The sequence below is a fragment of the Bos grunniens genome, chromosome 9 (genome assembly GCF_055505025.1).
Source record: "Bos grunniens cultivar Pamir isolate PY7600 chromosome 9, Bosgru_T2T1.0, whole genome shotgun sequence".
Taxonomy (NCBI): domain Eukaryota; kingdom Metazoa; phylum Chordata; class Mammalia; order Artiodactyla; family Bovidae; genus Bos; species Bos grunniens.
In genome coordinates this window covers 82,796,213-82,812,167 of record NC_141173.1, presented here as the reverse complement: position 1 = coordinate 82,812,167, position 15,955 = coordinate 82,796,213, and the positions used below count along the sequence as shown (strand labels likewise).

The 15,955-nt window shown below is 39.7% G+C and overlaps 1 protein-coding gene across 16 annotated transcripts in view; it reads right to left on the bottom strand.

Annotated features, from left to right (window-relative positions):
• Positions 1 to 15,955, bottom strand: part of UTRN (utrophin) — a 556,162-nt gene that overhangs the window by 363,313 nt on the left and 176,894 nt on the right. For all 16 annotated transcript variants that reach the window (XM_086318195.1, XM_086318199.1, XM_086318196.1 and 13 more), the window contains 4 exons: positions 8,746 to 8,859; positions 7,690 to 7,845; positions 3,457 to 3,627; positions 2,196 to 2,375 (listed from right to left, as the gene is read on the bottom strand). In XM_086318195.1, coding sequence (XP_086174321.1) covers positions 2,196 to 2,375; positions 3,457 to 3,627; positions 7,690 to 7,845; positions 8,746 to 8,859 — 621 coding nt within the window. The remainder of the gene's footprint in view (positions 1 to 2,195; positions 2,376 to 3,456; positions 3,628 to 7,689; positions 7,846 to 8,745; positions 8,860 to 15,955) is intronic.

Sequence of the window (15,955 nt, the reverse complement as noted above, 5' to 3'; positions counted from 1 at the left end):
GGATACCTTGGGACTCTATTATTTAAACATATGGTGAGTAGCTATTTTGGCTATAAATAAACAGGAAAACAAAGAAATAAAAGCAAAATCATGGATGGTTAGGACAGAAAAGACAAGACTGTAGTAGAACTCAATTCCAGAATCATCCAGCGGGACTTCAGATTAGCCATACATAATGTTACACACATGTTCACAGAATTTTAAATTCTCAGATGAGTAACCTCAGGCGTTTCATGTTAGACAATATCTTAATAAAGAATGAAGTAGCATTTGACTTGCAGCTTCGTTACTGTGACTTGATTAGCAGCAGTGCCTGTGTAATCCAAATTATACACAATTTATCTTAGCACAGGTCTTCCCTGGTAGCTCAGACAGTAAAGAATCCACCTGCAATGTGGGAGACCTGGGTTCCATCCCTGTGTTCGGAAGATCCTCTGGAGGAGGGCATGGCAACCCATTCCAGTATTCTTGCCTGGAGAATCCCATGGACAGAGGAGACTGGCAGGCTACAGTCCATGGGGTCACAAAGAGCCGGACACAACCAAGCAACACAGCACACAACACACATCTTAGCACAAAAGAGATTCAGAAAGAGTGACTAATGAGTGAATTTACTTTATAGATTACAATTGTCAGTGACATTTTAGGATTTATCACAATAGAATCATTTGTTTTAGGTTGAACTGAATTTAAATTAAAACTGCTATAAATTGAAGAGCTTCTTCGGAGAAGGCAATGGCACCCCACTCCAGTACTCCTGCCTGGAAAATCCCATGGACGGAGGAGCCTGGAAGGCTGCAGTCCATGGGGTCGCTGAGGGTCGGACACAACTGAGCAACTTCCCTTTCACTTTTCACTTTCATGCATTGGAGAAGGAAATGGCAACCCACTCCAGTGTTCTTGCCTGGAGAATCCCAGGGACAGGGGAGCCTGGTGGGCTTCCGTCTATGGGGTCGCACAGAGTCGGACACGACTGAAGTGACTTAGCAGCAGCAGTAGCAGTAGAAGAGCTTCTTAAGTTTTTTCAATGAGATGTAACAAAAATCACACATATGAAAACGAACAAGCAAACACTTAATATTAAAAAAAACTTCACAGAATCATCTACATCTTAAAGCTAATGGCCAAGGTACAGGAAACGGCCCAGCAAAATACCAGCACATTCAAGTTAGTGTTTCCTTCATTCTCGGTAAAACCTATAATTTTGTGTTCAGTTACTCAGTCACATCTGACTCTTTGAGACTGCATGGACTATAGCCTGCTAGGCTCCTCTATCCATGGAATTTTCCAGGCAAGTAAACTGGAGTGGGTTGCTTTTTCCTACTCCAGGGGATCTTCCCAACCCAGGGATTGAACCAGCATCTCCTAAACTGGCAGGCAGATTCTTTACCACTGTACTGTCTGAAAAGCCAAGGTAATCACCACCTATCTATAATTTCTTTTAATAAAATATAAGTGGGAAGGTATAACATTAAGTATTACAGTATCATTCTGGAATTTTAAAATGACACATGTACACATTTTTAACAATTACACATATTAAGCAGATACAAACTGTAATTTCCAAAAAATATTTTAAAAATTAAGCTCTGAAATTTTTGGCTTATAAAAATAAGCTTAAATGCAGGATGTCAAAAAGTTTAAATAACTATTATGATGGTCAGCCACATATAAGCCACATTTCTTTCAAGTTTAAAGTACCTCTCCTAAGAACTAGGCTAATGGTTGATTCTTCATTTATAAATTTAGACACCACTGTAAAAAAGAAACCTCAGTTCATCTCTGTGTACTACCAGGCAAAAAAAGAGGAAGTACTCATTGTACATTGTTTTAGAATTTCAGAACAGGAACAGACCCCACAGACCATCGGTATTATGAAAACCTTGCTTTCACATTTAGTCAATGTCTAAAGCTAAGAAGAAACTTTTCCAAGAACCTTCCACCAACTGCAGTCAGAGCCTTATATCCAATTTTCTTTTCTCTCTGCTTCATTTTTATCAACCTATTACCTAAATTATCATCTAATAATATAGTGTACTATTATTATTGCCAATCATTATCTCAATCATTAAAGAACTACTTTTATGATATAGTATTTGAAAAGAAAAATGGAGGGGTTTTTTCCAAGATATGGAAACAGCCAGTACATTACAGAGTTTGAATCTCAGAAAGGCATCTGAGAAAAGATCCCGTACCTCCAGGGTGTGGCACTTTCCTCGAATTCTATTACAAAGAAGTTGGTAATTCTCCAGCACGACATTCAGCTCAGATGTCAGCTCCTGGCCACCAGAGGGCACTTTTGCAGCTAGTAACTTGATGCTGTCCTTGAGAATCTTCACTCGCACCTCCTTCTGCAGCACGTCCTCTTTCGCCCTCTGCTCCAACACAGAATGAACTAAAAATCAGCTCCCTGTCTCAGTAACCAATTTCTTCTTCAAAAAATAACCAAACCAAAATTAAAACATCCAGATGATTCTAACTACCTAGTTGGAACTATAGAGTACTTTTTGAAATAAGAGTGCTAACTACAACAGCAGAAATTAATACAACATTGTAAAGCAATTATGTGAAATGAAAGTTGCTCAGTCGTGTCTGACTCTTTGCTACCCCATGGATTATACAGTCCATGGAATTCTCCAGGCCAAAATACTGGAGTGGGTAGCCTTTCCCTTGCATTGGTAAAACATAATCCTTTTAAAAACTATCTGCACAGAGACTTTTTGCTTTTGTTATACTTATAGGCAAGATGCAACTCATTTTTTTTTTTTAAGTAGCTTTCAAGACACTCTGTCCTTTGGCCTCAACACTGAAGGACAGTAAAAACAGTGTTGAAACGTGGGAATGATATCCAGTTCTTTTCGTATATATAAAAAAGAGACTGGGCAAGGCTATTGACACGGGAATATAAGTTTACAAGCAATACATCCTGTGGACCCCACTGACATTGAATCCCTTGACAATATTCCTATGACTATTCTTACCTGCCCCAGTGAAATGTGTGGTATTCATGTGTGCCCTGTGTATTAGCTGGAAGAATATGGCTGGTGAAATAAACACAGCTCCCAACTGAAATGGGTAAGTCTCGCTTGTTCCTTATGAAAAATAATTCTTCCTGACAATACTGGGAAATAAACAGTGGTGATGGTTACACAACATTGTGAATATAAAACTGAGGCCAGTAAATGAGTCATTCTCTGCAGTTCCTCAAGATTGTAACACAGAAGACTTTGTCAGGGGCCCTCATGGACTCAACTCATGGCCGAAGTTCCACACGTGGAGTCTCAGCTTCCTACCCCTACCCAAATCATTAATGGTAGCTGCCCTTCTACTTGTTTGAAATTTTCCTGTGAGAGATTTTATGTACATACTACCCTCTAAGGCTAGGTAGATGACTGACTGGTTTAAACAGAGGAGCTGAGATATCAAGCCCCTTGACCCTAACTGCCCCAGGCTCACCTTCATTTCTTCCACAGCACTCTCAAGTTCTTCTGGTGACTTGTATTCGAAGTCCCTCTCCAGGTAGTCCTCTTCTGCCTGGGTCATCCATTCCTGCATCTCCGCCAAGTCTTTTTTCAGGTTCACCACTTTTTCCTGACTTTCCGACAACCTATTTTTTTTAATAGCAATCTACAAAGGAAAAGTCATTCGCTCAAATAAACAAATATTAATATATTAAATGTCAACTTCTAGTCTTTAATATCTAAAGACAGAGTAATAAGTTTCCACCAAGAATCTCAAGATTTAAAAGTCAGATGAAGCCCTTAATACATTTGGTCCTGATGCTGTGGAATATAAGCAATAATGAAAACAACAATTATAACTGGGATTCACTATCACATTTTGGACATTAATGTGGAAATATCTAGTATAATTTTGAAAATGCAACCGAAGGACTCTAACTTACATCAATAAAAGCATACATCTCAAGGAAATCTATTAACTGAAGCAGCCAAAATGTTCATTTTCTCCTTCTTAACAGGATTCCGCATTAAAACTGCATTTTTAGAAAACAGAGAAGAGGGACTTCGCTGGTGGTCCAGTGGTTAAGAATGTGCCGGCTAATGCAGGGGTCACAGGTCTGGGAAAATTCCACATGCCGCAGGGCAACTAACCACTGACGGCTAACATGCACGCACCATAAATACTAAAGTCCACATCCCTAGAGCCCGCGCTCTGCCACAAGAGAAGCCACTGCAATGACAAGCCCATGCGCTGCAACTAGAGAGAAGTCCCTGCTCTCCACAACTGGAGAAAACCCGCAGCCACAAAGATCCGGCACAGCCAAAACTAAATAAATCAAAAATAATTCAAAAAATAGAGAAGACTACTACTAAAGATATTCATAAAACACTGCTTTACAAAACTTGGGTTTTGATAACCTGCTCTACTGGTATATTTCACGCAGCTACAAAAAAGTTACATTAGAAGATAGATATGTGTCTGAATCTGGTTCAATAACTTTGTCAACTATTTCAGGGAGCCTGAAAACACCCTTCAGAGAGATCCTACCTCTAACCACACACTGATTTCTACTGTGAAAGAAGATATTATACCACGTAGATCATCCAGGACTCATTCCACTATTCAACTTCCCGCTCAAATGAAATCTCACAGTACTGGTCACCTTGCCAGGGCTTGGTTGGCTGTGAAACTGATGGTGACGGAAGGGCAGTACAGGAATAGGATGGCTCTCACAAGAATAAGGGGGAATTCTTACTGGCTTTCCTGTTCCACTGTCCAAACAGGGTCATGGTCATAAAAATAGACGGGCACTAAACAAGGGCTTGGATTTCACTGCCCAACATGGAACTCAGAAAGCCTACTGCCAGCAACCCACAACAGCCCTGCTGAGCAACACTTCAACCTGATGAGCTTTAAAAAAAAGGAAATACAGATTTCGGGGACCCACATTCCCCAAATTCTTTTCACAAGTAGTCAGTTATATACAATTTTCATGGAGTCTCAGAGAAGTAAGAAAGATAAAGACACTGCAGCAAACTTCTCAAAAAAAGAAAAGCTCAAAGTTATCATTAGTTATTCCGAGATTATATACTTTCTATATTTTGGCATTAAGATGTTTTCCTTTCATGAGATTGGGAATATGGAAGACTGCTTTTACTTGTTGATTTTATATGTCTGTCCTTCCTTAGAAAAATAAAAATTTCACAACATGATGTTTGTCCAAAATTTCTTCAACCTTTTTACTACTCAATGAAATACAATAGTTTAGAACTGCTTTACATAATTACTCACACAGCACATGCTTGCCTCCTTGCTGGAGACACTTAAAAAATTTTCCTGTGCATTTATCCCCATACTTTGAGTTAATGCTAAGTTGCTAAGTCACTTCAGTCGTGTCCGACTCTGTGCAACCCCATAGATGGCAGCCCACCAGGCTCCCCCGTCCCTGGGATTCTCCAGGCAAGAACACTGGAGTGGGTTGCCATTTTCTTCTCCAATGCATGAAAGTGAAAAGTGAAAGTGAAGTCGCTCGGTCGAGCCTGACTCTTAGTGACCCCATGGACTCCAGCCTTCCAGGCTCCTCCATCCATGGGATTTTCCAGGCAAGAGTACTGGAGTGGGGTGTCATTGCCCTCTCCATATATACATAGATAGATACATATCTATCTATCAATAGATTAATAGATATAAATAACTACATGTATCTAAGGCTCTATCTATCAATCTATCCATCTATCTCTTGTCTTCCTTGGTCCTCATCATCACTTCCAAACCATTTTCCTTATTTACTTCCCCAAAATACCCCAGGTCCTTTTAAGCACATATCATCAAATTATAACACATTTAGAGGAGTCTGAATTTGACTAGAATATAAGATGATACTATGAAAGCATTTTCTTAAGTGTGACAATGATATCATACTTTTGTAAAAGACTGTCCTCATTCATGGAAGAAGCATGCTGAAGTATTTAAGAGTGAAGTGTCAAAATACTTTCAACTTCCTGTCAAAACTACATGTAGCAAAAAAAAAAAAAAAAGGCAAACATGGTAAAACACTAACAATTGGCAAATTTAGGAATGGCTTATGGCTGTTCCCTCAACCATAACTTTAACTGTTCCTTAAAATTCCACTTGTTCAAAATAAGGAAATTGTGGGGAAACAAAATACTCAGGGATGTAAATATAAAGTTTTCTTGTATAAACATTAAATAAAAAAACACTGTATTGAGAGATATATACCATCTACATGTAGAGTATTCCTGCATTTCACATTTTCACTTCTCATTCTTTTTTCCCTTCTCCCTCACTTCAGCTCTATGCAACCTCACTATTATTTCACTAACAAAATAAAACAATCAAAAGGAAACTACTACACCGTATTCCTACAGTACCCACAGTTGCTGCCCCATCCATTACCAGAGAGGGACCTCCTAACAGGAGCTCTTTCACTTAAAGGGTGGACCTCATCCACTCTTGCCTAACCACAGACTTTATTTCAGTCATTATCTTCTCTCAGTCTTCTGTATCATCCCCTCTTTCTAAGTGAAATCTTTTTTGACATGCAAACTTTCAATAATATATTTGAAAAAAAATAATTACAAAAACACTTCTTTGGATCCCCATGTCCCTTCTACTACAAATCTCATTTCTCTGTTCCCCCGAATAGAGAAATTCTCAAAGCTGGTTACCCTTGCCCCAGGACCTCATCTCCTTTCCTCTCCTCAACACTCTGTAGTATGACTTTATTTCCCACCACGCCATTGGAACCACTTTTCTCAAGGTCATCAAAAGCTTCCATCTAATGTGCTTTCCAGTTTTGGAAAGTTTTCTCCACCCAGCTTTTGGGGTCTTACTCCTCTGGCATTTCCCCTGGGGCAAACCTTTCCTCCTTAGCATCCTTGGCTGGTGATTAGTGCTGGAAACCCCATTTGCAGGTACTGTAATTTTGAATTTAGTCCCAGTATGGGCAGCATCACTTGACCTATTCCCCCTAGAGCTTCTCCTTGAGTTTTTCACCATTTCAGTAAATGGCACCACAATTTACACAAACTGGAAGCTTCGCAAAAATCCAGAACAGTTGCTAACTATTCACTTTTTCTCATATCACATTAATCTATTACTAGACTCCCATCTCCACTTTCAAAATTTAGTCCAAACCTAACACTTCCCATGACCTCCACCACTATCTCCCTAGTCCAAGGGGCCATCTTCTTTCTCTGAGACTGCAACAACCTTTTAAGTATTCTCCCTATTTTTATTCTTGCTTTCCCAGAGCAAATTATCCACATGGAAGCCAGAGTGATCTTAACAGATCTATCATATGTCAATTCAATGCTCAAAACCCTCTGCTTTCTAAGTGAAATCATACTTGAAATAAAATTCAAAACCTATGCCTCAAAAGCAATACACAACCCATCTCTTCCTACCTCCCGACCCCAAATCCTTCCCTCCAACCTGCTACCTCTTCCCCTCCATTCTATTCCAGCTACAATGACTTTCTTGTTCTTTATTGCACACATCAAGCTCATTCCCATCCAGGGACAGAGTGGACAACAGTCCCCACCCTTCATTTAAAAAGTTATCCAATTCTTGTCCCAACCTGCCACCCATGCTGTAGTTATTCTAGATCACTGGTTTTCGGTCTGGATGGGATATAAAATTATTCAGTCAAGAGAAGCCATTATCTACCTCTTGAAATTCACATGCAGGTTAAGCTGAAAAACTTACCTCCTTGCTAAATTTCTCCAGTTGTGATTGGCAGTCAACTAGTTTTGTTTGCATCCAGGCTTTGATTCCAGCAACTGGACAGCTTCGAAGGTTAGCCTCTATTTCTTTCATGTCTTTCAGAGATGATTCGATTGTTTCTATTTCATTAACAAATGCCTGAACACATAAAATAAGCCCTTGTTGAGTCCATTCCAACATAAGTGGATGCCATTATTATAGTCTGTCTGCCTCTATCCCTGCAAATATTTTAAGAACATACTGCTTGAGAGTAAAGATGTTTAACAACTTAAGAAATATTGTGTCTTAAGAAATTCATTTCACCTGGGTGATTCAAATAGCCATCTGCCAAATTAGACTGCAAATACTTGACTTTAAGAAGGGAATAGTACTTTTAATTATTTTTTTTTAAAGTTGCTCAGTCATGTCCGACTCTTTGCGACCCCATGGACTGTAGCCTACCAGGCTCCTCTGTCCACAGGATTTTCCAGGCAATAGTACTGGAGTGGATTGCCATTTCCTTACAGAAGCCTAATGATTCCACCAAATATAAAACGAATGAAGTATTACTGGCAAACTTCATTTGTAAAAAGCGTTTTTCTTAAAGTCTCACCATAAGTACAGTAAGAGTGATATACAATTAGTAATTATGACACTAAGACTGTCACTGCAACGTAAAACAGCAGCCACTAATGAACTAAAATTGCTCTTGTATTCTCCATCCAAGATTTATTCTGTAATAACCTATGTGGGAAAAGAATCTGAAAAAGAGATAGATATATGTATAACTGAATCACTTTGCTGTACATCTGCAACTATGTTCCAATATAAAATAAATAATTTTTTTAAAACTTTATAATCACAGCCAAAAATAGAAACGTGAACTATAAGTCATTCTTTGACTAGCTACAAAGTCAAAAAACAGGTTTATATTGAAACATATTTTATCTAGGTTTATTGTCATGCCATATTCTTACAATTTTAATAAAAGCAGCAAATAATAGAGGAAGAAGAAAATTTTATTTATTACAGCAGATTCCCCAGATCAGCAGAACTCACAGAGCATTGGTCAAGCTGTCTTTGGAGCCCTTCGGCATCTCCTTGGACAGCCTGCTCTTTCATTAAGAAGTCTTTCACACCATCCATCCACTTCTCAATGACTTTCGAATCAGCCTAGATCAAACACAATAACAAAGGGGGATATTACTCAGTGACATTCAACCTACTACATCTCAAGATCTACTGCTACAGGAGAAAAGGCAACTTTTCAAAACTTTGATAGCATCATTTTCATTTATTTTCTTTAAAAAAAAAAAAAACTTCCAACATTGAAAATAATTATTTCCTTCATTGTCGCCTAAAATCCTCATGAGATGATATCTTGGTGATCATTCTAAAAATTTCAAAATGTCCTCCAGTGAACAAAGCTATCTTGCTTAATAATGAGCTATATCTAAGATTAAAAATTCAAATTAAAGGGAGAAATGCTTTTCTAGGTATAATCAGCTTAAAAAAATCTCTCATTCTTATATAATTTAGCACTATTTTCTCCTTAAGTTAGCTACTCAAAGCAGGATTTGAAAAACAGCACAGTGGAGGGAGTCCAGTAGACTGCTCTTAGTTCTGTTACTGGTGCTTTGTTATCTAAGAACCCCGTATGGTCCACTACCCAGCGCCATGCCTTCATCCAGCACTTACTAAGCACTCACTGTTATCCAGTTCCTGCGTGTGGTGCTGGGGAAATGAGAAAGCAAACATTTTGCAGAAAGAATGAGACTTCAGAGACGTAGTAACATTGGAACTGGACCTTAAAGAATGCAAATAACTAGGTCCAACTTCAGCTCCAAAACTACATTAAAGTGACGGTCATTTCTTTACAGGTGCCCATTCATCACTGGTCAGTACGACTTGTTCCTTTCCTTGTACCTTCCTCAATTATTTGTTTCTTGTTCCTCCCTCCTCTCCAGGAACGGAGATAAATTAACTATCTTATTCAAAAATAACCTTCAGGCTGGAAAGCAGCCACTATGTCTTCCCTTAGTCTTTTAGTGGTTATAAACTCATAATTCATGCTGTAATGTCTCTGGAACATGATACTCAGATACTGTTCTCAACACCCTGATCAACATGCTCTGGTAATTACATCAACTTTTTAACATATTTAAAGTATGCCATAAAGAACCAATTACTCTCATCCTTAAAATACTGGAATGAATGACAAAGAGGGAACCTAAGTGGTATTTCAGTTATAGTTAGTAAATTCAGAAAATGTCATCTAAATTTTTTTTGTTTTATTTTTCTTATTGTAGAGTTGCATTTTGTTTCCTTTACAAAAATTTTCATAGATATATATTATTCATAATATTATGGTTAGCTAAAACTCCAAAATTTCCATAATGACCTCAAAAGGATATTTTCCCTACCCTATATTGTTTAATTAATTTCTGTAATAAATTCAGAACTTGAAATTTACAAATATCAACAATATTTAACAATACTACTTAGTAATAAAATAATAAAAAGCCAACAGAATGATTTGAATTTTTAGTCTCTCCACTTCCTTATCAGCTGCTCTTCCCAGCTTTCTCTTATCTGCAATCTGACAGTGAGGCATTGTTCTTCTGTTGGCTTGGGTTTTTTGTTGTTGTTGTTTGGTTGGGTTTGGGGGTTCTTTCCCAGGTGAAAAATAAGGCCAGTTACAGTGCCTTCCTGAGCATCCCCCCATGAGCACATCACCTCGTTCATTAGCCAACAAACTTCTCGGCTTAGTTTTCAAAACATGGGATAGCATCTAAGTAGCATTCCACTTAGGTTTTAAGGGATGTTCCCAAATACTTTGCTGAAATGAAGCTTTACCCATAATGATAGTCTGTGAGCACTATTTAAGCTAAATGAGCACACATGAAATGTGAGACTATGAATCTGTATATCTAATAATCTAGTATCCTCCTCCAAAAAATAAATAAAAGAAAGCAGTACTTAAAGAAATGAGGTCTGGACAAGGCTTCTGAGTGGTATCCATGCTGATTCCTGGGGACCACCACACTCTTTCCTAAGCACAGGTAAGGTCTCTGGTCAATCATTTATCTACAGCTTTGCCAGGAATTGACATCAAGCTTAGTGCAGGTCCTTAGCTTCTAGAAAAGAATGTTCCCCCTTATTTAGGACATTCACTCATCTCCCCCTTATTTAAGACATTCACCCATCTCCATTGTCCTGGTAATTTCCTCACAAGTCGCATAATGCGACCTTGAGATCATGGGTAAAACACCACATTACTGGGGATGTAGATTTAGGCATCAGAAGGACTGCGTGGTTTTTCCATCTAACTCATAATTCAGGCTCTAATGCACTCTCAGTAATGACCATTCTCCACTTTCCAGCTTGCAAGGTCATTCTCTGATGAAGATGGGAAGCAAAGAGGGCTTATGTGGCCGAGCCTTTCTGTCTCCTCTATTCATATTATACCACCCGGAGCAAGCATTTCTCATTCTCCTTGTCCCAAGCACAGCTTTGAAAGCCCTTTCAGTCACCCTGAGCTCTTTCCCCAAGCTTCCTTTCCCTCTGCTCTTTAGCCTGTTTCTGTCACTCTTCTCATACATCCATGCTACTCTGATAATATTTTCAATCGGTGACATCTCTCTTCTTTTGGGCTGGCTTCAGCATTCATGGGTCTTATCCAAGAAGACTGCTTAGGAAGATATAGTCAGGGCAGGGTAGGGTGGGGTGTGCAAAAGATAAAAACTGCAAAAGGAAAGTATAAATACATCTATAGAGTTCATGAGGGCCTTTTTAAACTGTTCACTTAATTTGTTACCACTTTTTGCACTGTTAATCTCTAGTCTGAACTTTTTAAGAATTCAAGGCAGCATTACAGCTGTGTAACTGGGCAATTCATTAAATCGAGTTTGGAGTAAGGAAAATTGACAGTCTCCCGGGCCAAGAATTTTTGAAATTTATATGGAGGTTTTAACCACAATCAGCCTTGACTGAAGTGAGCAGCCTGAGTGATCCCTGCCATTGGTACAGAAAGGGAAGTCCTGTGCCATCAACCTCTTTCTTCTCTCCCTCCTTCAGATACACACAGACCCTTGGTGAGCACACACAATTCACATGCACACACCCATTCCTCTTCTTACAGTTACATGTGTGCGTGCTCATTCACTCAGTCGTGTAGGACTCTTTGAGATCCCACGGACTTCAGTCCGCCAAGCTCCTCTGTCCATGGTATTATTCTCCAAGCAAGAATACTGGAGTGGGTTACCATGCCCTTCTCCAGCAGATCTTCCTGACCCAGGGACAAACCAGCATCTCCTGTGGCTCCTGCATTGGCATGCAGATTCTTTACCACTGAGCCACCTGAGAAGCCCCCTTGTACAGTTAAACATGAGAAAAAAGGAAGAGGGAAGCAACAGACACCAACAACCCATGGAGACCAATGGATCATCCCAGTGATAACAAAGGGAACAGAGAGGAATCCGAAAGCTGTTTTCACTACTAAAAGTCCTGCAGGTAATCCTGACCACGCTCAGTTCTAAGGCAGTGTGACCTTTGAAAAGAAAGACCAAGGTCTGACTACCTAGCTCAGCACCTAACCAGCCACGAGACCTTGAGAAACTTCTCAGTTTCTCTTCTGGGAGCTTCCATAGCTCACCTATAAAACAGGAATAATAACAACTACTTTGCCTGACTATACTGAAAAACAGAGATGGTTTAGATTGGCTCTGGTACAGAGTAGGTTTGCAGTAAATGGTAGCTATTATTACTCAGACCTACAAAATCAAGCGCCTTATTACCAAGGTTAAGCCCACAATAGAATTACCCCTTTGGGTTCTGGTGTCTGTTCCCAACAGACACTTGGCAGAACCAGCAGCAAGGGTGAGGACATATTTGCATAAGCAGCAGTGTAAAGAGCTCAACTGCTGTCAACATCAATGCTGGCTCCATCCTATAACTGCTCAAAGTGACTGTGTGAAAGGGCTGCTGCTTATGATCTTTCTCACCAGACCTGGCTGAATTCAGCTCAGCAGAAGGAACCCAAGTACATGAGAAAAGGCCCAAAAGAAAGGGGCCTGATAACAGCAGCTGCACAAGGCCTCTCTACCCGGTGGCTGTACTGTGTGGGAAAGGTTATGAGGTCACTAAGATCACTACAGCAGCGACTTGTGTGCAGCTAAACCTGAAAGATGGAGAAGCCTTCCAATATCTCCTCTTTCCCTAGAAGAAAAATAACTGTCTTAGTCCACTTGTAGCAGATGTTTCCTGTGCTTTTAAAAAACACCGAAATCTGCTCATCTTTAAGTGAACTGTACAGATAAGAGGTTACAAAGAAAGTGAAAACGCTCAAATGAACAGTGTTTCTCTGTCCATTTAACAATCACTCAGCTGATGCCTTTATGAGTTTCTAATGTACACTAATGTGTATTTAATTTTTTTTTACCATCTCCATCCACTTGCAGAATGAATATAGGAATAGATAAATAGAGATAAAGAGAGATACTTAAACGGGGCAATTTCTAATGTTCTCTCTTCATTGGAGGGACTTCAGTTCTTTAAAGCATAACAAAAAAAATTGTTTAAATCCTAGTAAATTTCTAAAATGAATGTTATTATTTCACATGCAGAAACACACTATAAACACTAATCGAAGGTAACCATTTCTCATTCCTATTTATACTCATAAATTCTCAGTGAAATATAAAATGACTAATGCGGAAGTTATGAAAACCAAAGTATCAAATACTCCAGTTTGAAGGGGTCAAAATGCTGCACTGACCACCACGGCTCAAAAGCACTGATCTGTAAGCACTTTTGCTGAGCAACACCTGCTGCTGGGTCACAGAAGAGGAATGTGAGGTCATAAAAACAATTCCATTAAGCCTACACGTCCATCTCCCACACCCCAGCCCCTGAACCAGGGATGGAGGAAATCTGAAGCCTGGTCTCTCTGGACAGACGACAGTAAGATTCCAAGGTACACAACTACCACCCAAGATTTTATTTACAGTGAAATTCTTGGCATTTTATCTTGTTCCTCCCCCATCTGTTGGAACGTCCACAGCTTTTTAAATAGCCAATATCTAACCCAAGCCATAGGCAAGAAGAGTTGTGAAACCAAATTTAAAACAGCAACTTAGGGCAGTATGTTTCTGTTTTCTTTGATTTATATTCATTAACCTCAAAACACTCTCGGTGCTCCCTCACTTAGTAGAGAAGGCCAGCAGTGACACTGCTACTGCATTTATTAATCTGAAACCAATGGAATTCTTAACTTTAAGATCCAAAAAGCACCAGTATTTCCTGGATTGCAGTAAAACGCATTCACAATGAGGAGAAGAAAAAAAACCCCTATGAGATCATTCTATCAGTTACATGTTACCTAGAAAGAATTAAATCAGTTACACAGCACATTACTTTTAGAAAACGTTTACCGTCGGGTTTTCACCCTGAAATGTGTTCCAGAGTAATTTCTAAACCCGGTTCTCTTGTTTCGGAGCTCCAGCACGTTTCCTTCCGCACTCCGGGTGAGAACACACAGAGTGTTCAGTGTGCATCTTTTTCCATCAGTTGAAGGGAGGGTGTGACTACACGGGTGTCCTGCCAAGGACACCCAGGCATTTAGACTTTATAACAGATCCAACCTCACTAGAGAGGTATGAACGCGTATTATGCCTGCAGGCACCTGCAAAGCAGAGCCGTTCACATCCACTTGCCTGCTACATGCCAGACAAGGTTTCTGTGCTCAAAGAGCTGACGCCGTGGCAAAGGACAGACATACAGGTCTCAGCCTTAATAAAAGGTGGCCTGAGATTGGGTAACTGTGAAGGTGTAAACAACATGTAGTGGAGGAAGGAATAATTAGCTGTGAGTGTGATGGTGAATAAGACCAAAGACTGCCCATAGAAGCATCTTCTTTAAGGATGAACCGAGAAAAGGAGGCTGTAAATTCCTAGCAAGTAAGTGACTTTTCCGGAAAAGGGCAATCGTCCGCTGTGTTCTTTGTGACCCACTACACCGTCTCCCCACCCGACACAGCTCACAGGAGAAGATGCAGGCAGGGCTCGAGAACAAGGAGAGGGCAGGAGATATGAGATGCTTGAGAGCACTTTGTATTATCGTGGCAAAGACAACCAGACGCTTTCCAGAAACACAATTCTGGTATTAGTGCGACAGTGAATCCAAGAGAGAAGAGGCTGCAAGCAGGAGTCAGATTTAAACGGTAGTGGGATTATCGGGGCATCAGGTTACAGAACAGTCTCCGAACAGAAGGGGCAAAAGAGAAGGTGAAAAGAGGAGGGTGGTAAATATGAGAGTTTGTGTGGGCCTTGAGGACAGTTTCATGACTTGGAGGTGCTGTGTCCAGCCCTGTGGGACTCTATGGACTGTAGCCACAAGGCCCCTCTGTCCATGGGATTTCCCAAGCAAGAATACTGGAGTGGGCTGCCATCCCTTCCTCCAGGGGATCTTCCTGACCCAGGGATCAAACCCACATCTCTTAAGTCACCTGTATTGGCAGGCGGGTTCTTTACCACTAGCGCCACTTGGGAGGCCCATGACATGCTACAGGGGATCTTGAACAGGATGAAGGAAACCATAGGAAATACACTTGCAGCCCCTGAACTCAAAGATATTACTGCTGGTGATAGCAGTGTCTTAGGACTTTATAACATTTAATCCCCATAATTCATAAGAAACTCATGTCAGTAAAATCAATAGTAAAACTTTTTATATGTTTTAAAATATTTTGCTGCCTGGAAAGAGTGGTAGGACTTTCTGTGAGAGTTTTTTTAAAGCACCAGTCTACATTTTAAGTACAAGAATTGAGATCATTAATTTGGCAAAAAATAGATTTAAAGAATTTACAAACATATTTGAACATGACACTGTGAATAACAATGCTGGCCCTACCACTATCTATATAAAAGAAACCAGCCATGTAGATATGTGAAAGGCAGGCATCTAAGAAAAACACTATTTGCCAACAAATAACAGAAAACTAAAATTGGCACATAAAAAGATACCAAGATCACCTTACAGGTATTGAAGGGATGGTAGGAAAACTATAAGTACACAGCTTTGAAAATACTCTCAAAGTTTAAATGTGCTGTGTCAATAAAAAGCATTACTATTTTGAGTAGCGAAATTGATACTCTAATCCATATTCATGCATTTGTATACCATCTATTTAAATAGACGTGATACTGAGATACAAGTAATACTGGGAGTATCAATGCAGTCCCTCGTGGAGTCCCAGTATCACTTGGTTCTG